Source organism: Impatiens glandulifera, chromosome 7, assembly GCF_907164915.1.
Source record: "Impatiens glandulifera chromosome 7, dImpGla2.1, whole genome shotgun sequence".
Classification (NCBI taxonomy): Eukaryota; Viridiplantae; Streptophyta; class Magnoliopsida; order Ericales; family Balsaminaceae; genus Impatiens; species Impatiens glandulifera.
Genome location: NC_061868.1, coordinates 46,765,362 through 46,788,573, shown reverse-complemented (window position 1 = coordinate 46,788,573; position 23,212 = coordinate 46,765,362). Strand labels below are relative to the sequence as shown.

The 23,212-nt window shown below is 31.4% G+C and overlaps 4 protein-coding genes across 6 annotated transcripts; 1 reads left to right on the top strand and 3 right to left on the bottom strand.

Moving 5' to 3' along the window:
- Nucleotides 1-335: 335 nt before the first annotated feature.
- Nucleotides 336-3,981, bottom strand: LOC124945736 (cytokinin riboside 5'-monophosphate phosphoribohydrolase LOG8-like). Of its 2 annotated transcripts, XM_047486225.1 has the most exons (7): nucleotides 3,696-3,981; nucleotides 1,839-1,936; nucleotides 1,710-1,740; nucleotides 1,526-1,625; nucleotides 1,389-1,459; nucleotides 1,168-1,311; nucleotides 336-666 (listed from the first exon to the last, which is right to left on the bottom strand). In XM_047486225.1, exons 1-7 carry the CDS (start codon nucleotides 3,807-3,809, stop codon nucleotides 565-567), a joined length of 660 nt encoding a protein of 219 aa, XP_047342181.1. In that variant the 5' UTR covers nucleotides 3,810-3,981; the 3' UTR covers nucleotides 336-564. The 2 variants fall into 2 exon arrangements, with proteins under 2 accessions (XP_047342181.1, XP_047342180.1); XM_047486224.1 differs by having other exon boundaries at nucleotides 1,389-1,625.
- Nucleotides 3,982-4,181: 200 nt separating this feature from the next.
- Nucleotides 4,182-8,208, bottom strand: LOC124944855 (protein PLASTID MOVEMENT IMPAIRED 1-RELATED 1-like). Its single transcript, XM_047485199.1, has 3 exons — nucleotides 7,934-8,208; nucleotides 5,438-7,725; nucleotides 4,182-5,348 (listed from the first exon to the last, which is right to left on the bottom strand). Exons 2-3 carry the CDS (start codon nucleotides 7,723-7,725, stop codon nucleotides 4,358-4,360), a joined length of 3,279 nt encoding a protein of 1,092 aa, XP_047341155.1. The 5' UTR covers nucleotides 7,934-8,208; the 3' UTR covers nucleotides 4,182-4,357.
- A 2,305-nt stretch (nucleotides 8,209-10,513) lies between these two features.
- On the top strand, nucleotides 10,514-14,268 carry LOC124910217. Its single transcript, XM_047450835.1, has 5 exons — nucleotides 10,514-10,883; nucleotides 11,953-12,083; nucleotides 13,207-13,329; nucleotides 13,418-13,545; nucleotides 13,759-14,268. Exons 1-5 carry the CDS (start codon nucleotides 10,676-10,678, stop codon nucleotides 14,057-14,059), a joined length of 891 nt encoding a protein of 296 aa, XP_047306791.1. The 5' UTR covers nucleotides 10,514-10,675; the 3' UTR covers nucleotides 14,060-14,268.
- Nucleotides 14,269-14,322: 54 nt separating this feature from the next.
- On the bottom strand, nucleotides 14,323-17,801 carry LOC124910216 (protein CYCLOPS-like). 2 transcript variants are annotated; one of them, XM_047450834.1, is made up of 11 exons: nucleotides 16,842-17,801; nucleotides 16,633-16,691; nucleotides 16,387-16,548; nucleotides 16,251-16,302; nucleotides 16,124-16,176; nucleotides 15,418-16,010; nucleotides 15,265-15,308; nucleotides 15,122-15,167; nucleotides 14,825-14,873; nucleotides 14,583-14,711; nucleotides 14,323-14,490 (listed from the first exon to the last, which is right to left on the bottom strand). In XM_047450834.1, the coding sequence occupies exons 1-11, from the start codon at nucleotides 17,016-17,018 to the stop codon at nucleotides 14,367-14,369; spliced, it is 1,488 nt and encodes a 495-aa protein (XP_047306790.1). In that variant the 5' UTR covers nucleotides 17,019-17,801; the 3' UTR covers nucleotides 14,323-14,366. The 2 variants fall into 2 exon arrangements, with proteins under 2 accessions (XP_047306790.1, XP_047306789.1); XM_047450833.1 differs by having other exon boundaries at nucleotides 15,397-16,010; nucleotides 16,842-17,799.
- Nucleotides 17,802-23,212: the final 5,411 nt, after the last annotated feature.

Genomic DNA, 23,212 nt, shown 5'->3' with positions numbered 1-23,212 from the left:
ATAATTAATTTTTGTTTGGTTAACGACTGGCAAGATAATAATATATAATAATAAAATAAATTTTAAAAAATAAAATATTTTAATTAATGAATTAAATAACATGATTAAAAGAGAAAAATAAAATGATAAATTAAAACAAAATTTTCTATATATTATTTTATAAAAATAGTGCTACATAAATAAATAAACAAAAAAAATTGTTTTATAAAAATTTGAAGTTTTTTTTCTACTATATTAACTAACACTAATAATTTTATTAAGTTTAACATTAAAATATAATACATTTCTTGTTTAAAAAATAAAAGTTGCATACCATACCAAATCGTATATTTGAATTGGTTTGATATATATTTTTTTCAAATTTTAAAAGATTTAGCAAACAATACATGAATTTGAAAGACAAGAAGAGTAAGGTTTTACAACTCTGCCGAATATTATACGTCTAAGAATAAACCACGCAAAGAATAACAAATTTTGTAAAATAATCCCTGATCGATAAAAACAAATAGAGCCGTCTTCAATCTTCTTCTAAAACAAAATTCAATAATTCAGGAATTATTATTATTAATGTTCCTGGGGTTCAAGTCGATTGAGATTGAAGTCTGATAATGGCTCCATCTGCCAGCTCTCATGAGGAGCCACATGATCTTTAAAAGGCATATATTGCTGTCATTTTTGTTATGGAAGGAGGATAATTAGGCAACCATTATTTGTGATTATATATGAATTCCTATTTGAATTGACAAAATAGATCCAAACTTGAAAGCAAAATCAACATTTGATACGACTAAGAAACTCCAAATTTTGTAGAAGAAGGACAATGAGTAATAGACTTAGTAATTGAGAAAGTTGTCAATTTGCTTGGTTATGCATCATTTTCATTAAGGGTGCATTAACAATAACAGTATATCCATATTTGATTCTCACTAAAAACACTCTAATCAAGAAATCAGGGTGTCGTGCTAGTCATTCCTGGTTAAAGGGATATAAGCAATTTTGCTCGAGATCAAACATTTCATTTTAATGCCTCTTCAAATAAGCTTGATTAGAAACTTCTGTTGGTTTTTTTGAGTAAAAATGTATAGACAAAGAAGAATAGCAAATGACTGACTTTCTTTGTTACTAGTTTGAATGAGATAAAATGAAAATGTATGATTTTATCATTACCTCCATCTGCATTAGAAGCTCTTTAGCGGTTGGAGCAGAGAGGACAATTCGACGAGCATCTGGCTTAATGAAACCCTCTTCAACACCATTATCAAACAATGCCAGCAATTTGTTATAATACCCATCAACATTTAGTAGACCAATCTAGGAAACACAATACAAAATAGAACATTAACCATCAAATATATCTTCAACAAGGGAAAAAAGTTGGATAGTTTTACCGGCTTTTTATGAATTCCAAGATCGGACCATGTTATCATCTCCAATAGTTCTTCCATGGTTCCATATCCGCCTAAAACAGATAAAACCGCCATTAGAGAGGTCAATATATAGATTGTATTATGAGTTATGTTCTTACCAGGAAGAGCAATGAAAGCATCAGACTCTCTAGCCATTAAAGCTTTGCGCTCATGCATGTCTGAGACAATCCTAACTTCTTCAACAGTTTCACCAGATATCTATTATGATAAACTAAGCCAGTGATCAATGTCTACTATTGACAGAAAGATTATCACTAGTTGATACAAGAACAGAATAGATACCTCAAGAGGCACAAGAGCTTTGGGGATTACACTGCATATATCACAATTTGAAGATAGAAAGGATCAAAATTTATTTGATTAGAAAATCAGGAGGAAGATATTAGTTGTTCAGTTCCATTTCTTACTAACCCAATAACATGGCAACCACCATCATGTACCTTCTGGGAAATCAAACCCATCAGACCAACACTTCCTCCTCCATATACCAATCCAATATTCTTCTCAACCTGCAATCCACATTCATTACTCAAAACACTCTACACATATGCGGTTTTTATAAGATGAAAAATTATTTGTGTCTTGTACAACTCAAATTTTGTTTGTCATCCAAACTAAAATTCAACTACATTTTAAACTTTTCTTAATATATTGGATTGTCTACTATTAAATGCTATAATTTATAGACAAATAAAAGGAAGCTAGTTAAATAAAGAACAACTTCCTAGATAAATATAAATGAGTTTTTCTTGAGAAGACACAACTATTTGGAGTTAATGTACTATTGGACAGGTAAAGATGTGCTTTGGAATAGGCCAAGTTTGATATTACCACACTCGCCCCTCAACATAAATGGGGAGACTCGAAAGATCTTAATTCAACACAAAAAACAGTGGCTTTGGACATAAATCCGAACAAATGGTCTATGTCAAGCTTCTCGTGCACAGAAGAGTCATGGAGTGTCCGCAGAATGATGAGCCTTGAATTGACACAGTCTGCGCACAAATTTCTTTCATAGGTGCCACGGCGTTATGGCCACGAACCTTGTGCTCTACCACTGAGCTAAACAAGCCTTCTGATATTTTCTTTTATAACTGAAAATCTGGAACCTAGAAAACTTACAGAGCCATAAAAGGAAACAGACTTGCCTTAGCAACCTAGACACCACAACCAGCAAGCCAAGCATCCAACGCTCCTGATCTGACGACATAACAAGAGCACGACACAAGACTTTGTGCTTGTTGATTTGTGACAAGACATGCTAGCGCTGTTTGGTTGCATCATGGTATAGAAAAAGAACAGTAGTATAAAAAAAGGTAGAATAGAGATATAGTGAGTAGTGATAATATTTTGGAACCCTCCACCAATGGTTGCTCTTGCCATTGGCGAATGCAGCAGAAGACTATCGATAGACCTAAAACTATCATACCATGAAGAACTTTGAAGGTAATAAGTGTTTCTTCATATATTGGATTGACCTACTGTTACAAAGTGTTAGAATTCACATAATATAAATCATCCAAAACGATAGAGATTGAACACAAGATTTAACGAGATTTTTTTCTAACCGTGCTTACGTCCTTGGGGAATCGCCCATTCTATAGGTTTTTATTGAATAATGGTTCCTGTAATCTTATGTCACAATGTCTCTACTTGTAAGAGTACATCAAGTCACAAAACTAAAATACCCTTTCCCCCTAATCCACTAATAATAACCCATAATCCTATGTATATATGTGTCATACCTAACACAAAAGATGTTACAATTTATAGACAATCAAACTAAACGAAAGTAAATTGGATAATTTCGAATAAAAGTTTGTAGATCAAAAGTCTTGGCAAAAGCCCATTGTTCAAATGAATTGTCATCTAATCCAACTACACTTCTTTCACCAATCGAAAAACAATAAGTTTCTAAAAATAAATCGAAAATCTAAATTAGATCTAGATACAAACAAAAACTTGGATAAATCATCCTTTCCAAATAAACCTTAAATATCCAACATCTGAACATCATCAAAATACCCATATTAAGGAAGAAGAAAAAAGAAGCATAATCATCAGCCTAATGAACTCATAACTGATAGCCAAAAACAAGGGAAAGAACATAAGCTCAAGTCATGGCAAATAAAAATGAAAAACAAACCAGGTATATCATCGAACACTTAACATGCAATCTGAAACAGCTAGAAGAAGTGTACACAGAATAAGCTCAGATAAAAGAGTAAGAAATAAAATGTAGACGAGTCTAATGGATTAAATGCCAACCAATTCACTCCCCAGTTCCACTGCTGCGTCACTGAAGACCTTCCTATGGCCAAAGTTGCTTCCACAAAAGACACAGACTTTACTAAACTTGCTTCTCGTGGTATTGTCTTCCATGGAAAAATCTCTTCTTTCTCTCTCTCAAGAAAATTTACCCAGAGCCGCTTCTAAGGATAATAATTAATGTCAGCTCTCCCCTCAATTCTCGAGACAAATTGTTACTATTAAAATCAAGAAATCATGACAATGAATTTTGGCAAAAACAAACAATGAGAGACATAGACAGAGAGGCTCCCTTTTTCCCACGCCAACTCTTCTTGTCGGCTTTAGAAAAAACTAGTTTTATTATGCAGACCTATTAAAAACCCTTTTTATTATTTGAGACATATCCTTCATATTTCACAAGATTTCAAATTATGCCTCTAATGTTTAACACTTCTATTCAAAATTGAAAGATTATCTATTGATATATATATATAAACTTATGAGGAACAAGGCCAACAAATCTCTATATGGCATTTAATCTTTCATTCACAATGTGACAAGAGAAAAAGACATCATTCTAGAGCATTACATAAGCATATGACAGTTGATCAAACCTATATTGTGTCACAATGTTTACAGAACCTGTATATTTCTTGCCATAATCTGATATGTTAAGCCTTTCAATTTTTAGCCTTGAAACGACTAGAGAAGCTCCATAAAGTATCACCAGTCTTAGCCACTGACATAGGAGGTTTGGACTTCATAAACGTCTGCTTATTTCCCTTGCCCATTCCATTAGCAAGTAACCATCTTGAACCAGACTGTTGCTGACTGGATGAACCCCAAAGTTTCTTTTTTCCCTGATCAATTTTCAGACCTGCAACATGAACTTCAGCGATCTTGAACTTAGGGATAGTTTCCTCTTCGTGATTCTCTTCCTCCTGTTTTGGCTCTTCTTTTACTTCTCCCACTTTTGTAGGTCTTGACTTGTTTCTTTCCTTCAGTTCTACGACAGTGTTGAATATTTTCATTTTCGGTGGTACAAAAACTCTCTCGACCTGAATTAAAGCCAGCATTGGTGTCCCTACTGGTTCATAATTCCTTGAAGGGTCACGAAGCTGTACCATTAACGCCACTGTGAAGTTATTCCCCATAATACCACACCTGCTACTTTTTCCACGTCTTTTCTCTCCCCTTGACCTTCCACGTATCAATTCCAAGCTGGAAGCCTGATGGGCGGCCAGGATTTTAGAAGTCCGCTCACTGATTTGATCTTCATCATAAACATCGCCAGAATCGAGCCGCATCCATTCATCAAGTGTAAGTGATAAACCCATTAATCCATCAATATCATCGTTGCTGTCCTTAATATCCAGTAGCTGAAGCCCTCCAGAACCTTCTATTCCTCTCTTCCCTTCTAGGGTTGAAATTTGACCTATAGATTGTGAACTGATATTTGCTGATCCTTCCTCGTCTGACATACCGGATTGTATTCTCAAACCCTCGATCGAGAGGGCCTCGATTTTATCCATTGCGAGAGGAGCAAGATCTTCTAGTGATACATATTCCGAGTCCATCTCTTTTCCTCTATAATCCATCTTACATGACCTAGACCTATCTTCCGCTCTGCTTTCTCTAAAACATTCATTTTCTTGCTGCAATGGTGTTTGTCTGCAATAAGAGAGCAACAACTTGAATTATTTAATTTTAGCTTAAACAACATGAATCTTCAAAAACCAAAATATAGAAAAATTAAGAACCTGTCAGTTGGCTCAAGCGTGGATGTGTTTTCTTCCCAAGCTATTTGTTGCATTGTCATCCCAGTAATATCTTCTAAGGGCATTAATGTATTTGCCTGCATCGAGAGCTTCTCGATCCCAACTGAAGCCATATGCTGCAATACGTCGTTTATAGTTGAACCCATTTGAGCAGGCACCACAACTGGATTGGAAACTTGCATGACCAAACGACCATTGCTTTTAGCATTCCTAAAGATTGCAGGATTCATAGACCGTAGAAACCCTCCATCTTTTGTCTGAACGAAAGGACCTAACCCTTCTTCTAGTGGAGGTAACTGCTGAAGCTCTTGAGGAGGAAGTTTAATGGGACTCCCAAACCCGCCCAAATTATCAGGTGGGGAACCCTTGAAAACATCGTCATTCAAACCCCACTCACGCATTAGTTCTTCAGTCTCCAAGTCTTCCAGTATCGATGCTCTTGTTTTCTGAATCATGGGTTCTGAGTTGTCAATTGCCAGTTCAATTTCTGATAGTAGATCCATGTCCTCCTCATAGAAATCATCATGTTCTTCAGATCCAACAATGTCATCCGCATAACCATCAAAATCAAATAACGAACACCCAGAATCTAAGATGTCTTTCTCAAATTGTCTCAATAAGCGCTCTCTTGGTGACTCGGGTTCACTTTCAGAACTCAAGCGTAAGGGACTGTGCTCGATTCCAAGCATGTCAAGAAACTCACCAGCTATACAATCGGTAGTGTCGTCAAAGCTTAGCGATCTAACCGTCCTAGAAATCTCGTTGTTTGATTTAACATCCAAGAAATCTTCTGCATCTTGGAGTCCACTTGGAGAATCCATTCCTAATGTCAAATCTGACATATTACTCAAAGCTATTTCTAGGTCCTTCATTAGCATTTCTTTGGAACACAACTTCTCCACTTCGGTTATTTTATCACTTGCTACAAATCCATCTGTAGTGTTATCAGGTTTCTCATCCAGGGAAGTAGCTTTAGAATCATTTTGAAGTGGAATGTCCAAAGCAGCAAGATCACATTCTGAATTAGTAATACCTCCAACCTCCATGATCAATGCATTTGTAGTGTTGACAGGTTTCTCAATAGCATCATCTTGAAGTTGAATGTCCAAAGCAGAACAATTGTCAGTATATATTTGTCCAGACATATCTGGTTCTCTTGAACTCCACTCTATCCCATACTCTGTAACAGAGAACTCACCATCTTCAGCTGCTTTCCCAGCATTTTCCTTGATGAAATCAGATACATGAGCATTTGGTTCAAGGCACGCGGTGGATTCCGATAAATCGATAACCTTGGCTTCAGAAGCAATTTCCATTTGCAAAGACTCTTCATCGAGTTTCTGATATAGAAGATCTATTGAAGTTGAAAGTTCTGATCTAGAAAGGGGTATAACCTCGTGAAGATCTTTAATGTCCTCTACAGAAAGAGAAGGAAGGCTTCCAGCTCGGCGTATTTTCAATTCACTTGTATTATGCCTCCTGAAATTGAGCATTTCAGAAGCATCCTTAACAGAGGAAACTTGAGGTGCAACAGAATTGTCGCCAATTACAGAATATCCAAAGCTAACATTCAGTGTGGCACCTTTAGCCTTGCCCGACAATCTGTAACTAGTTGTCCACTTTCCAGTGCTCTTTTCGTCCTCTAATTCTTCCAGAGTAAGAGGAAGTAGCCTTGTAAGGTCAACCCGATGCTTTCCTAGGTCAAGTTCTGGACCACGAGACACTGCAGCATACAATAAGAAATGTTTTGCCTCATACTTGGCTGAATGGTGAGGACCATTCCTACTACCATAGACTGAGCATACATGCTTCAGTTGATCCCCAAAATCAGCAATTCCTCGAGTAACCCTGGCAGGACGAGTCTCCAACTCACCATCTCGCCTCTTCCAATGGACACGGAGATTCAACCCTTCAAAATAAGAAGGCAAGCCTTCAATGGAATGGACTTCAAGCGTGAAATTGCAATTGAACCTACGATTCCGCACATTGGTAAACGCCTTCAATGGCTTCCAATTCCAAATGGACTTCTTGTCCTTAGCAATGGTGTTGTCTTCATTCCCCTCGTTAATCTTCTTCGTTTTTGACTCGGGCAAGTTCGGTTTCCCCACAGGTTTGGATCTGGAACCAAATGCAGTAGAAACAGAACTCTTTGACCTGGATTTATCAAGGTAAAGGGCTTTGCTTATAGTGTCAATCTCATGTTTCAGCTTCCTACTACTCCCTGAATCCTCACTAAGTCTCTTCCTGGCTTCGGTCTTTGACGATAGCATCTAGTCAAATGAAATGGAAATATATAAACATAAACAATCAAGGTGTAGCAATCAATCAAATCAAATCAAAAACAGTCACCAGAAAGTCAAAACTTGTTTTCATGCTAGCAATGAAGATTCAACAAAAAAACACAAACCCCCTTGAAATATGCACAAACCCACTTGAAATGACGTTAAAAAACACAGAATTGACGGATTTGAAGCTAACCTTAATCAAAATGAACAGCCGATTCAGATGAATGAAGCCCTAGTGCATAGATTTCGGTTACAGAGTATATTGGCTTCTGGGTATGAAGTTAAAGTACCCTAAAATCCATCTGGCAGTAATCAGATGCGTGTGATGACGATATAAACAATAATGGCAAGCAAAGAATAAGCCTTGCGACGAGTTGTGCAAGAATACGCTTCAGCTCTCTCTCTTCTCTCTCTCTCTCTCTCTCCTCCTCTGTCTGATTCTGAATCCGTCTCTCTCATAATCGAATCAAAAGTTCAAATTAAAAGTGAAATGTCCGTTTCAATTTCAAATATCAAAAATATTTCCCATATCTATCCAAAAATAAAATAATTTATATTAATTTATCATTTCCTAACTTAAACCATTGTTATGTTATGCAGTTAATTATTAACTAAGATAATATGGATTATGGATATGAATCATTTTTAAAATATGTTTCTTTTTTATTTAAATTTAAATTCATATAATAGAAAATGTTCTCAAATTAGATATTTAAAGTGATAGTTGTCAAAATCAAAGAATTTGAGTATCAATTGATTTTAAAAGCAATAATATATATTGCAGAGATTATGATAATATTGCCAGCATTATTATGAATTACAAATATTATGATAATATTTTCTACCATAAATATTATTTTGTATTTTCAATATTTAATATTTATTTTATATTAAAAATATTTTAAAATCTAGTGTCATATTAGCTTCTTAAAATTATTAATAATAATAATAATAATAATAATAATTTGATGTTTGTGTTTAAAGATGTATTATTAAATAAATGAAAGAATGAAGTTTAATATAATCATGATTTTATATTTAATTCTTACTATAAATATCTGTATTTATTAAGTGTTTGAGACATATGGTACTGGTTTATTTAAGATAATAATTTATAATTTTAAGAATATATGTTTAATTAATTAATTATAGATATATAATATACCCAAAAGAATGTGAAGAATTGGCCCTAACTACAAAATCCTAACATGTATGAAAATATATAATTTTGATATTCTGAGCAAAAATAAATAAATTGATATGAGAAAGTAAAATGAAAATATATAATTTTGATATTCTGAGCAAAAATAAATAAATTGATATGAGAAAGTAAAATATGAACATTCTTAGCAAAAATTAAATAAAAACGTGAATATAAAAATATTTGCTTCCAAACAGTCTTACACTATTGAAGATTTTTGTAAATATTATATCAAATATTTATTGCAACATAGCTAATATTGATTGTTGCAACTAATTTCACGTGAAACCTATGATAACTGGAAACTGGAAATTATTTTTATTTTATTTTGCTAAAAAAATATTTGATTGCCTCACCAATGATATAACAAGGAAATTGGAGTAAATATGAATTGTTTTTTATTTTATTTTAAAGTAGTACCATGAATTTTTTTTAACTTAAATGAAAAAAAATATATATTATTATAAAATTACTATGCTTTAAATGTTTTTCTTTTATCAAAATGGTCATTTATAAAATGTGGCTCATACGACTTATTTTTTCTTGTTTGTGTTAAGTACTGACATTAAATAGTATTGTAAATAAATAAATAAAATCACACTTATTGAATTATTTAATATCTTAGTCTAATGACTTGTTTTGAAAATTAATATTATATTTCTCGAGAAAGATGAGCTACTTAATTGTTGAGTAATATATCTATGTATGCAATATTTATGTATATCGATATTTCATAAGTTAACCAAATCGTTAAAAAAAATAAAAAAATTAAAGGCTTTTATCGTAAAATAATTTTTTTTTTAATAATCAACATTTTTAGAGACTAACTAAGCATCATATTAGATTTTATTGATTTATTCTAAAAAAAAAAACAAATTTTTAAATAAAATAAAATTAATTTTATATCTAGTAAAATAAAATAATTATGAATTACCTATACATATATATATATATATATATATAATATTACTGTTTATTTTTAATAATTAAATTTATACAAATAAATTAACATCAAATTTGTTTAAAAAAAATATGTTAAAATTAAAGAGACATAACAAATAATTTAAGATTTGAGCCTTAACAAGAGAAAAAAATAAATTTATTAAGATTAATCGATCTCTGTTTAATCTTGTTAACAAATTTATAATGGCGACTAATCTAATTTTTGAAATAAAAACAATTTTTTAATTATTTATAATTCCATTAGTCATTATTTATTTATAAGTATTATATTTATTAAATTATAAATATTATTTTCGTAAATAACCGATTTAATGAATTTAAAAAAAAATCGATATTATTTCAATATTTTTTAATTTTTTCACCCATAATTGTAATTAAAAAGAAATGACATGTACATATACAAATTTATTTTATTATTAATACAAAAATTAACAATTAAAAAATAAAATATCTATTATATAATAAATCGGGTACCTTTGATTCACATTTATGAATTTAGCGCTAGCTGTGCTGGTAGTTGGACCAGAAGAAGAAGCCAAAGTTTCATTGACCTTGTTGTCTGTCTGTAAAAAAAAGATTTCACCGGTCAGTACATTTTCTTTCTTAAATTTCTCATCATCATCCAGGAAGGAAAATGCGAATAATTATCGGACCATGTTTTGCCGGCAGAGGATTTCCGACTGCCGTTGATTCGTCCGGTGGCGGGATCAGATTTCCGCGAAAGACCTCCGATCCTTGATTTACTCACCCTACAAACTCATACAGGCCGCCATGGACTCGACGGCGGCTGAACCCAACCATCAGCTGGTCCCGCGCCGCGACACCTGTTGTTTCCGTCGCTCGCTTTTGTTCCTCTCTTTAGCTTTCATCTCCTTCTTCTCCTTTCCCTGCCTCGTCGGCTTTGTTTCCGTTTCGTTTCAGAACTTGTGGATCGTTAATCCAATCTCTGTTCCTTCTCAATGCAAGATCATTTCCAGCAGTAAGTTTTTTTTATCTCTTTTGGTTTCATATGAAAATAAGTTGGGGGATTTACTTCCTATTTGAGAAACCTTGTTGATTTACATGTTTGATCTAATAAATGTGTTTTCCATTTTTTCTGAGTTGAAATTTGATCATTGAACATGTGTCTATGTATCTAGTTCCTTGTTTTATATTGTCTTAGCTGGTCTATGCTATGCAGCTAGTTTAATGGAATAACATCTAACCCGGCCATGGGAATTGGGAACATAGGCTTCTTTCATATGAAGGGGGAATGCTTTGTTTGAAGTTGGAAATTTCTGAACAAATGCAGGTCTAGATGTTTTCATTAGACATACTATGATCTCATAATAGTTATGGAATGCAAATGACTGTTTTGCCATAGTTTCGGATTAGAATCATATAAGATGACAGTTATATCTTTAGATGAGTCAGAATTGCAAGCTAGTTTGGAGTTGGACTTTTTTGTGAAGCAATGGACATTTTGCTTAATGTTTCTTCCAGATGGATGGGATGGGAAGATTCTAGTAATAAGTGCAGTAAGTTAAATCTATAAGAGACATTGAATAATGCAACTGAACACGAAGGATGACTTTAGTAGTTTTTGCTAACAAATCATTAGAAGCAGTATTATTGTAACTAAAAACTGTTGGCGAGAAAGGATGGTGGTGATTGAGATCAAGAGTTGACCTTTGCTTTCTGAAGGGTGGAGCAACTCTTTCTTTATTATTCCAAACTAGTATAAACAACAGGATATTGAAAATGAACTTGAATATGTTGCATTGTGGTGATTCGAGAGGAATGATTAAAATTTTTGTAACTGTCTGAGCCATGTAGTTTTAGTTTTCTTCTCCTCAAACTAGTTTGATGCATCATGATAAAGTTTGTGTTAGCTTAATTATTTCAATTTTGTTTAACAAAGAAAATTTAGAAAATGAAACTAGCGTTTAGGAGAATGTAAATTCATGTTAGATATATTGCATGTTCTGGTTGGGGCACCAAAATATTTCAATTATAGCTTTACAATGATTCCTTCTGTTTTTTACCCAGGTGTTGCTGCCTTTTTGCAGGTGTTGATCTTAGGTCCTCAAAGGTCTGCAAACTTGGATTATTGAATTACAAAGCAAACTATGTGCTTTACCCATTTGAAAGAAAGAAATTCCGCTGTCGCTATGATTACTACTGGGCTTCTGTTTTCAAAGTATTGCTTCTCATTCTGTGCTATAACTTTACACTATTTCTTTCTTCTTTTAGAGTATGTAGACCTGTGTTTTTTCTGCCTATGAAACCATAAAGACATGCTGGAGTTAGATGTATGAGATTGTGATATTTTCTCCCACTTAAATATGATGGTATTATTTATTATTTGTGGTCTTCCAAACATGTAAATCTTTGGATAAAAAACCTTTTCCCCCATATACTTGGCATGGGTCCTCAAATATGACACCGAGCTATATAAACACACCCATCATAGACACTGAATTTAAATGTTTTGCTCAATTTTGCATTGCCATTAACCCTGTTAATAACTTCACTACATTTTATGGGTATTTTCCGGGTTTCATTCACATACTGGTATAATATAATTCATTAATGGTGTAAACTTTATGAGTAAAAAATGTGCTTTCTTTATGTTAGGACTCTTCTTGTTTCTGTTTTCTCTGTGTCTTTCTTTATTTGACTATTCTTTATAGATATTTTACTACTACATATCTTCTTTGGTTTTGATTTGTTTGAAAGATCCAGAATTTAATTTTTAAAGTAGAACAACATTATGGAAGCTTGAATTTAGCAGCATCCTCCAAGATATTAGTTATTTTCAATTTTTTGTCCTGTACAACTGTTTCAGTTTGCTTTTATTGGAGACAGTGAATGGTCCCATTTAGGAACATTTTTTTTATTTCTGTTTCCTTATTGGGATCCAGTTTCAGATGAGAAGCGTCTAATAATTACTGCCTCTGATCACATTTACTTTCTAAATGTTAGGACTAAGATACAATAACATAAATAAACAGTGTTTCCAAATGTGGCCAGAAACCTTGTAGTGTGGTGCATCATATTACTCCTTGTGCTCCTCTTTTGGATGTGAAGCATAAGTGTGCATGTCTGCAAGTTTAATGATATTTACAAACTAACTTACTGATTGTAACCTGGTTACCTTAGGAACAGTCTGTTTATCTAAACCAGAGGCCAATATTCACATTTTCTTCTTGAAATGTTGATTTTAATATGTATTAAAGGCATCACCTGAGAGTATCAATCAGCTTTAATATTGAGTTTCTTTAGTTAAAAAAATTAATGAATTAGTGTATGAAAAATTGTAGGTTGCATATAGTGATCATTCTGGCGAAACCCGGTTTGCACTTGCCGAGGCTCCAAACGAAGCCCTTCCAGTTGACTGTAGGCCTAACTTTGAAGCTGCATGGACAACCAGAGATATATTTGAGGTTCCCAACTTATTGAATTTGTTTATTGTTTGTGTACAATTTGTATTTGATTATAAAATAATGATCTACATGTTGTCTTATTCTCTAGGTGAACAAGACTTATGACTGTTGGTACACCATTGGTATTTCTAATGTGAATCTTAATGCCGACAATTTCTTTAACTGCCAAGCTGAAGGTCCATCCATATTTGAGATGCTCAAACGATATTCCATACTGTGAGTATAAATTATACAAGATTCTGTACTCTATTGGCGAAGAACATAGCTGTTTATTCTTTAGAAAGAACTGCATGTCTATATATCTAATTTTCATTTCTTAGCCTTTTTTTTTAAACTGTTACTGAAAAATATATATCTGCAATGTATTATCTAAGTTGTAGTTTTCATGAATTGAGAATTTGAATTTTTCTTCTTTCTATGGCATGACAGGTCAATGCAAATCTTGTTATCCTGGTTTTCTGGGAGGGGAAGGAGTGAATATTGGAAATGGGAAGTAATAGCTGGTGCATTAACTGGTTTCTTAACTTCCTTGATATCAGTTGGCTTGATAGGCATTGTCCCCTTATTGAAGGCTCGGCTTTCTAAACTTGGGTTGCGCCCCAGAGATTTTTTTGCAGCCCAATCGAAACGAGCTTTTCTGTTTGTTGCATATTTTTCCTTAGCAGGGTGGTTGCTCATTCAGTATTTGAAAATGCTCGGCTTTCCAAATGTATTAGACCGAGTCCTATAATTATCCTAACACCCTTTTTTTTCCTTTTTTTTCTGTAGATTGTTGGTTGGGGAGTGAATGTTAATGTGTATAGATAGTTTATGGAGTAGAATAAACAGATAGTGGTTAGATTATTTGATGTTTGTATGAAACGAAATCAGTCTATACAACAAAGATGATGATTCCTGTAGAGGTTCTGTTTGTATTTTTATTTTCAAACTTGGGTTTTCAATTGATGGATATTGCTCATTGTTCCATAACAATTTTAACCCAGAAATATTTGAGACCAAATGTTACAACAAAGAAGAAAAAGAGTTTTAATATGGTTTCATATGTTTCCTGTTTCCGAAATAATCCTCTCAATCTCTTCTAGGAGGCGTTCTTTTTCATCAGTTAACTCGTCATTTTGTTTCTGAAGCTCTTCTATGTGTTTGGTTTGCTCCGAGTCCTTTCTGTAAATTCCAAAATACATAAAACAAAGAGTTCCATTTTAGTTTCATTGTGGGTGCTTTTTTAAAAAAAAAATGGTGTTCATTCTTCATACCTATTCATGAAGGACAAGTTCAGTTTGAGAGATCGAACTTCCTTCTCAAGATTCTCACATCTCTTCAGAATTGACTGCATATCTGATGGAAGCGATGGAGTCAGGTTTCTCTCTTTAGCTTCTGCCATTCTGCATCAACAAGTGGATTCAGACGTGTCTCACGTTAAGCCAGATAGAAATTTAAAAATTATTGGTGTTTATCATTTGGATCTGAATCTGAATTTAGTATATAGTACACATACTTTCTTGATCTCTCGACCCTTCGCTTCTTTGTAGGATCACTTTTGTCCACTGAAACAATTCTTTTCATTAGAAACAAGTAAATTATCCCAGTTAATCAATATTGACATATGTGAAATCAAATAATGGGGATGACAATTTATGAATGTCACATAATAAGCATGGAAAATGAGAATTGAAATAAGGCTAATTTCATAAATAAATAAAGCACAGGGTAGGGGATAAAAAAACTCAACCCTAGAGAATCCTATTTTTCTCCTTATTATGTGACTTGATGATGATTGAAGGGGGAAAAACACCTGAATATGTAGAAGTTACAGATCCATGTCGAATTAAACTTCCCTTCTGCATAAGACAACACAATAAGGAAAAAAAAAGGAAATCAGCACACGACGATCCAACATGTTTGTGTATATAGATTGTCACCACAATAGCGTATTACCTTCTTATCATCTTTTATGTTATCATAGATCCTTTTGCATTGATCTGTTATTGAAGAAAAAATATTATTCAAGTAGTCTATCATCATTTCTTCAATTGGAATTTAGAACTGAAGAGACAAAGTAATAATAACCTTTCATTTTAGATCCATTACCCACAATTGGTTTCTTGTTAGCCTTTGAGAAACTCAAAGTTTGTCCACAGTTGCTTGGACCATCATAAGCATCAAAACCATTGGAGACTAAAGGTGCTGCCACTGAAGATTCACTTTGAGAAGGCTCACCAGACATTACACACATAATGGGATTCGTGTGAGTCATAATAAACCCATCATCCAAACATGTTTGTGATGTACCAAAATCATTTTCAACTTCAAAAGTTCTGAGGGCCCCTTGAAATTCAGTTTCTCGCCCTTCATTTAAGCCAGTCTCATTGAATCCAGAGGAGTTATTAAGCTTCTTGCGCTCTATTGTGCCCTTAAGCATGCTTACAACTGATGAAATTTTATCAGGTTCTTCTTCATCTTCTTCATCTATTGGTGGGTTGTTGAAAGCAGAAGATGAAGAATTTGACATAGATATAAACATGTTGAACTGGTTAGGAATGTTTGGAGTCTGAGCTTCGGCTAGACCTTCTGGGTTAGCGAATTCCTGCTTCGAACTGTTCATGCTATATCTTGACATAGTGTTGTTTGTGGCTTCAAGACCAAGTGATGATTGAGAAATCTGCATTGCAGCATACCTTTTCCTGAGGAAACAGAGTGTATATGTACTTACTTAGTCTAACTTAGATACTTTCTTAACAAGATCTTGGAGAACTGGATATATTGTCATTGTCAAGATACTTTTCTATGGATATACCTCAGCTCAGATGATCGGCTTCTTGTCATAGGCTGAGAACTGTGAAACCATGCCTGGATATAATAAATTATGATGTTAGAGACATTAAGATTTATGATGTCTCATTAACGGCCTTGAATCTACAGACCTTAGCCAAATGAAGATTGTTGGGTTGTAGTAAATCCTTTTCAACTGTGTTTCTGACAGAACCCCCAAAACAAAATTATAGAACACAATCAAAATGGAAAGAAATGAAAAGGGAAAATTTAGTTTCACTCATTTACCTGGTTAATTGTTGATTAAATTCACTCATGGTTCCATCTGCTGCGGGAATATTTTGAAGAACTGCATTATTATTATTATTATTATTATTGCTATCATTGTTTCTTTTCTTCTCAATTATGCTTAAGGGTTCTTGGGATAGAGTGGCTAAATCAGTTGAGATCCTGAGATGAATTAAGACCAAAACCTTTGTCAAATGAAGTGCTATTATGATCCTAATAAAACCATCTCTACTGCAGTTTTCTGACCTTTTTGATGCTTGTCTAGTTCGATGTGCAATGCTTGTTGTTGGATTATACCCATGGTTCTGAAAAGAAGAGAAAGTCATCAATTAATGATGAACCATAACACATACACGGATGATTTTAGCTAATGAAATGTATGATCCTAAAATGAAGAGATTGAATTATCGATTGAAAAATCTTAACATCTGATGATGAGAAAATCAATTGCTTGCCTCTCCATCAGTGAGCCAGTTCTTGAAAAGTTCTTCACTGTCAGTTCTGAAACTTTGAGAAAGATTCTTAAAACCCAGGATTTCCATGGATGGTACTGTCTCCATCAAAGACTTAAAGAACATGTCTTCGCTTGTGTTGCGATACAATTCAGAGTAGCTCCTTCCTTCCATTTCCATTCCCAGCCTCAATCAATCCTCTGATGGAGGATTTCAACCCAGAAAAAAGCAATTTCTTTTCCTTAAAAACACTTCACTTTAGATACTGCATACAACACAAAACCAAATAGAGATATCCTTCCAGACTTCAAGTCAAGCTTGTTCAAGTGTAGAAATGGTGGGTGAGACTTTGTTGCTTCATAAGTAGAAGAGACAAGTTGAATTATTATTGCAGGCAGCAAAAACATATCAATTTACTCATTAAGCACGGCAAAAGCTTTCCGACAAATAATAATTAAAATAAAAACTATGAATTATGAATATGAACAAGACATGGTCAAGACATGTTTCTTCCTATTTCTCCCAACCAAACTAAATTTTTAAATATCCTTCTTTGACATTTTAACAAACACTTGGTGGGCCATAAAAAGAAAACAAAATAAAATAAAATTCATGGCATCTTTGAATTACAAGTTTCCACCAGATGCCAAGCAGATGGGTTTTGTCATCTTCCTCACCTGTACAAAACCTAAATGATCAAGCTTGGAAATTTATAAACTGGGTACAATTCAACAGACATGTATGTATAAATATATATGAACATTCATTCTCTGTGATTGTGAATAATGTAAATATCTAGATGATGATTGCAACTTTCAAATTCTTTTTCTTTTCAACTACTCTACAATCATTTCAGGTATAATAATTTTAAACTAAACCTGGTTTGTTAGGTTGTGATTTTTCAAATAATCTCAAACAAAACATCAATCATTCTCATAGTATTTAAATAATTTCAAGGATTATTAAATAACCATGTACATAAAATAAATTAAAGAATTATTGAGTACTCTTTATATAAAATATATATAGTTATTTAGTAAACTTAGAAGCAGTCCAAATCACATAGCTAGCAATGCAGGCCTTATAGTGGGCTTTGAATATTAATTTGTTTTTAGGTTCAATTACTTTAATCAATTTCTATCCGTTGAATTTTGAACATGAGAACAAAATTTTAGATTCCATTTTTATTATTTACATTTTAAGTTGAATTGGAGTCATATTTTTTACTGCGTGGTGGTATTTGTTTCTTTTAATTTAAATTAAAGATAATCTCAAATTTCTTAAAACAAACTTATCAAAATAAAAGAAAATGACAACATTTTTTTTTCTAAAAAATTAAAGAAATAAATGTATATATTACAAACAATTATTTCAATATTCAAAAGCCAGTCATTTATAAAAAATCATAATTTTCTTTAACTCTTAACCTTTTCCGTCCATTAGCTGTTGACATTTGTATCTTCTCACTAAGTCCTTAACTTTTATCAAGTTAGTCGAAGACCAGAAAAATCATTTTTCGTTGCAAATCATATTTCTCATGTCATTATAGGTCTATAAAAATAATGATAGTTGAAACATGTTTCTTGTTTGGTTGACTACATTTGCAACCAGTTGATTATTTGAAAATAATTTCAATTCCCAAATTTAATATGATTGGAAGAACTTCTCCCCCCTCCATCCAATAAATCTCGAATCTCAAACTATACTCCTTACATTTCAAATGAATATTTGAAATATTTGTTTTCATAACACTTAAAAATTGTTTTAAATGTTTTTTATCTAATGAATTAAAGGTAAGTTGTCTTACAATTCCCCAATCAATGACTTTAATTGATCAATTTTTATCTAAATTTAAATCAAATGACAATAGAGGCCTTATAATGGGCTTTCAATATTAATGTTTATATATTCTATTCCTCTAATCAATTTGTAATAGTTAATTTTGAATAAGGGAATAAAAATTTTAGATTTAATTTTTATTTGGATTTTTTTGAGTGGAAATGAGTCATATGTTTGGTAGTGGTATTTGTTATTATTAATTTAAAATAAAAAAGAATCTGAAATTCCTTACAACAAACTTATCAAAAATAGATGAGACTAATAATATTTGTCTCTAAAGAATTAAATGAATAAATGTATATATTACAAACATTCATTTCAATATTCAAAACCCTGCTCATTAGCATAAGTTTTCAATGCATCATCGATTGATAAACTTATTTGAGAAGGAATATCTACGCCGCTTATAGTCTCAATCCTTTCTAGAAAATCATAATTTTCTTTAACTCTCAACTTCTCGTCGTTCCTTGGCCGTTGACATTTGTATCTTCTCATAATGTCTTTAACTTTTATCAAGTTATACGGAGACCAAAAAAGTCGTCTTCCGTCGCATATCATATTCCTAATATCATTATAAGGTTTATACGACATTTCCTTAGCCTTGATAGCTAATTCAACCCACGACCACCTAAGATAATGATCGTTCGAGCATGTCTTTTTTTCGGTGGTGGCTTCGTTTAAGACTAGATGATTATTCTTAAATAAACCCAACTCCCAAATCTGATAAGGTTGGAAGAACTTTTCTCTCTCCCTCCATCCAAACGAGCTATAAATCTCAAACGTTAAATTATATCCCCTATGTTTCAAAGGAATATTGGAAATAATTGTATTCACTGGACTTGGAAGATGTTTTAAAATATTTATATCTAAGGGGTTAAAGGTAAGCTGCCTTACCATTCCCCAGTCAATTGTTTCCATTGACCAGTTTTTATCAAAATTTAAGTCTATTGACAACTTACTAATATGAAAATCATAAAGAGCAACAAGGTTTCCCTTGTTCTCATTTAAGATTTCTCCTATCCTTTGATGATGAACCATGTCATCAATTTTTTCAAATATCTCTTTAGGAAGAATATTCTTAACTTCTTCGTATAATTTAATTCGATTCGCTTTAACCTGATATGAACTGAGATTGTCGTCTTTGATCTTCAAAGTTTGGATGTATTTCTTGAGATTATAGAGGTTGTTGTTATCCATCTTCTATTCTGCATTATATATTAATTTGTTTGTTAGTTCATTTACCATTTTTTTTTAAAAAGGTGTTAATTTTTTTAAGAAATTGAGTTAATTTTTCAAACTTTATTAAGAGTATAATGCAAGCATCTGGTTATCTAAATAATTATCTAAATTACAACATTAATTATATATCTTCAATCATATCATTTATTAATAAAAATATTTATACCAATAATATATTTTTATTAAAATAACTAAAAAAACAAATAAAATTATTTGAAAACAACTACATGATTATCTAATGAAGTTTTTGCGTACTGTATAATTGTTTTTTATATCATTTTAAAGATAAAATCTAAATCAAAATAATCTATAGATAATATGATTTTGGGGACAAATTAAATCTTGTTAATTTATTGAAAATCGAATTATTTGAATATATTTTTGTATTTAACATATATTTTATAAAATATGAAAATAAAATAGGGATAATTTCATATTTTATTTGATAATTTAAATAATTATGGATGAAATGATTTTATTTAGATTAAATTCAAACAATTATTCATTGAAGACCCATTCTTAACTGACATGCAATCTTACTACGGTTTTGAAGGAGAAAAAAAATATAAAACTTACAAAGTTATATTTATGGTTTAATACAAACATTCAAAATTTATACATATTCACATAAAATATTTAATATAAAGAGGATAATAATAAATAACAATGTACCTGATATTGATTGTGATACAAGAGAAACTTTGATAGAGTTGTCCGAGTTGTCCGACACACTCGAATAACAAGATTAAACTCAAATAGTTCTTGATTTTTCTGCCGATTATTGGAAGTCACTAGAATTGTTTTCACACAATGTATTATTTAAGTTTAATTTGTGAATTTATATAAGTAAAATTTAGCTTATTTTGGTATGTTGTGTATAATTTGAATTTCAATAGTAACATCTAATAAAAAAAAATTAATTATATTTGAAATTTAGATATAGTAAATACCTATGAGAATATACAATGATGTCATTTTTTTTTCTATATTCATACTTAATTCAAAATTTGTTTATTTTACCAAATTCACATGAAAAATAATGAAATCTATGGAAAATTTTAAATATATTTTACATGTTTAATTCTCACATATAAAAAGAGTGTTTATTAAAAGAAGAAGATAGAAATATTGTAGCATGAATATAATGGTCTAAGCCAAATTTGAAAATGGAGACTTGTTATAATATTTCATATTTTTAATTTTTTAAAACTTTTAATAATACTTTTTTTAGTGAAATTATTTTTTAATTTGATTGGGTCAAACTAAAATTTATGATGGTTATTTAATGTAGAGATATTTTATCAATATTTGTAATTTATTATACTAGCAATATAATTTTAACATATATATGGTCTAATATATATTTATAGAAATACTATTAATATTTAATTATTTACATAACCTATTAATTAGTCACACCTGTTCATAAAAGTCACGACCTTTCAATTTGATGAAGGATTATTTACATTTAATTCTTTAATATTTTAAACTTATTTACATTTCACCGGTCATCTTAATTAGAGACTACCTTTGTCAAAAAGTAAATATGAGTATAATATTATAGTAACATTTAACTTAAGTAAAAAAGTAATATCTGTCAACAAATATTAGTGCAAAACAGAGACAAAATAAAAAAAATCTCCAATTAATCTATTTGCATACTATTATTATTTTTTAATTATGTGCAACTTAGTGAGGATATTTTCATAAGATTCATATATACAGAGTCAAAATAAATAATATGCTAAATTTCTGAATATAAATACTTGAAAAATAGAGTAATTGAAGGAATTTGATATTAGCACATAAAGTTGTCAAAAATTAGGAGAAATAAAAAAGAACAACAAGCATATTAAATAAGATGAAACTATGACAAAAATGATCGAAGAGAAAGATTTGTCGTCGATTGTATTGTCTTGTTTCATCTTATCTCATATAAAATATGATTAACATGTCTGCAACCATATAATCTCAACAAAATATAAACAATATAGTAATGGATTGTGCAATTGTGCAACATCTTGTGAATAAATCGGTGCAACATTATCTTGTTTCATCTTATCTCATATAAAATATGATTAACATGTCTGCAACCATATAATCTTAACAAAATATAAACAATATAGTAATGGATTGTGCAATTGTGCAACATCTTGTGAATAAATCGATGCAACATTATCTTAATATTCTTTAAACCACAATGACATTCAAAATCGAAAGTGGTACAATTGTTCAACATGCGCTACTTATTCATTGAGATTTTATTCTTATAAAGGCGACAACTCACCCTTGTAATTAATTATAATTGTAACGCTTCAGATATTCGAGTGTTGTTATAATTGTAACGCTTCAGATATTCAAGTGTACAACACGTGTGAGTGTGATAATATAAAAAAAAAAAATCAAATATCTTACAACACACTTATCAAAATAAATTTGTGTCTAAAGAAATAAAGGAATAAATGTATATATTACAGACATTCATTTCAATATTCAAAATACTGCTTACTAACATAAGTTTTTAATGCATCATCTATCGATGAATTTATTTGAGAAAAAATATGTACGCTGTTTATAGTTTTAATCCTTTTTAGAAATCATAATTTTCTTTAACTCTTAATTTCTCGTCGTCCCTTGGACGTTGACATTTATATCTTCTTATCCTTAACTTTTATCAATTGTTATATAGAGAATCATATTTCTCATATCATTATATTATATGGTATATACGACATTTCATTAGCTTTAGTAGCTAATTCAATCAATGTCCACGCAAGATAATGAGTCTTATTTGGCTACATTTGTGACTAGTTGATTATTTGAAAATAAATCAATTCCCAAATTTGATACGGTTGGAATCAGGGACGGATCTAGGAATTAGAATTGGAGTGGGCTTAAATATTATATAAAAAGTTATATATATTTATAAAATATAAAAAGATTATATTATAATATTTAAATAAGTTGATTTTTACGATATTTAAAAAATAAAAATAATATATAATAAAATATATTTCATTATCCTTAGCTAAATCTCGAGTGTCAAATATTCAATAAAAAAATCATAATTCATTTATTACAAAGTTCCGTCTTCATTTTCTTTATTGCTGAAAATGTTCGTTCAGTAGTTGTGGTAGAAACAAGTAATTTTAAAGCAAGATAAATCAATATAGTCAACATAATATAAATTTTTGTTCGTTCACTCTCGATCAGTTGTGTCAACAAGTGTAAAACTTTCAAATTATTCATCACCTCTCATGTTTATAATATACCAATTCATATTTCAACGCAATGAT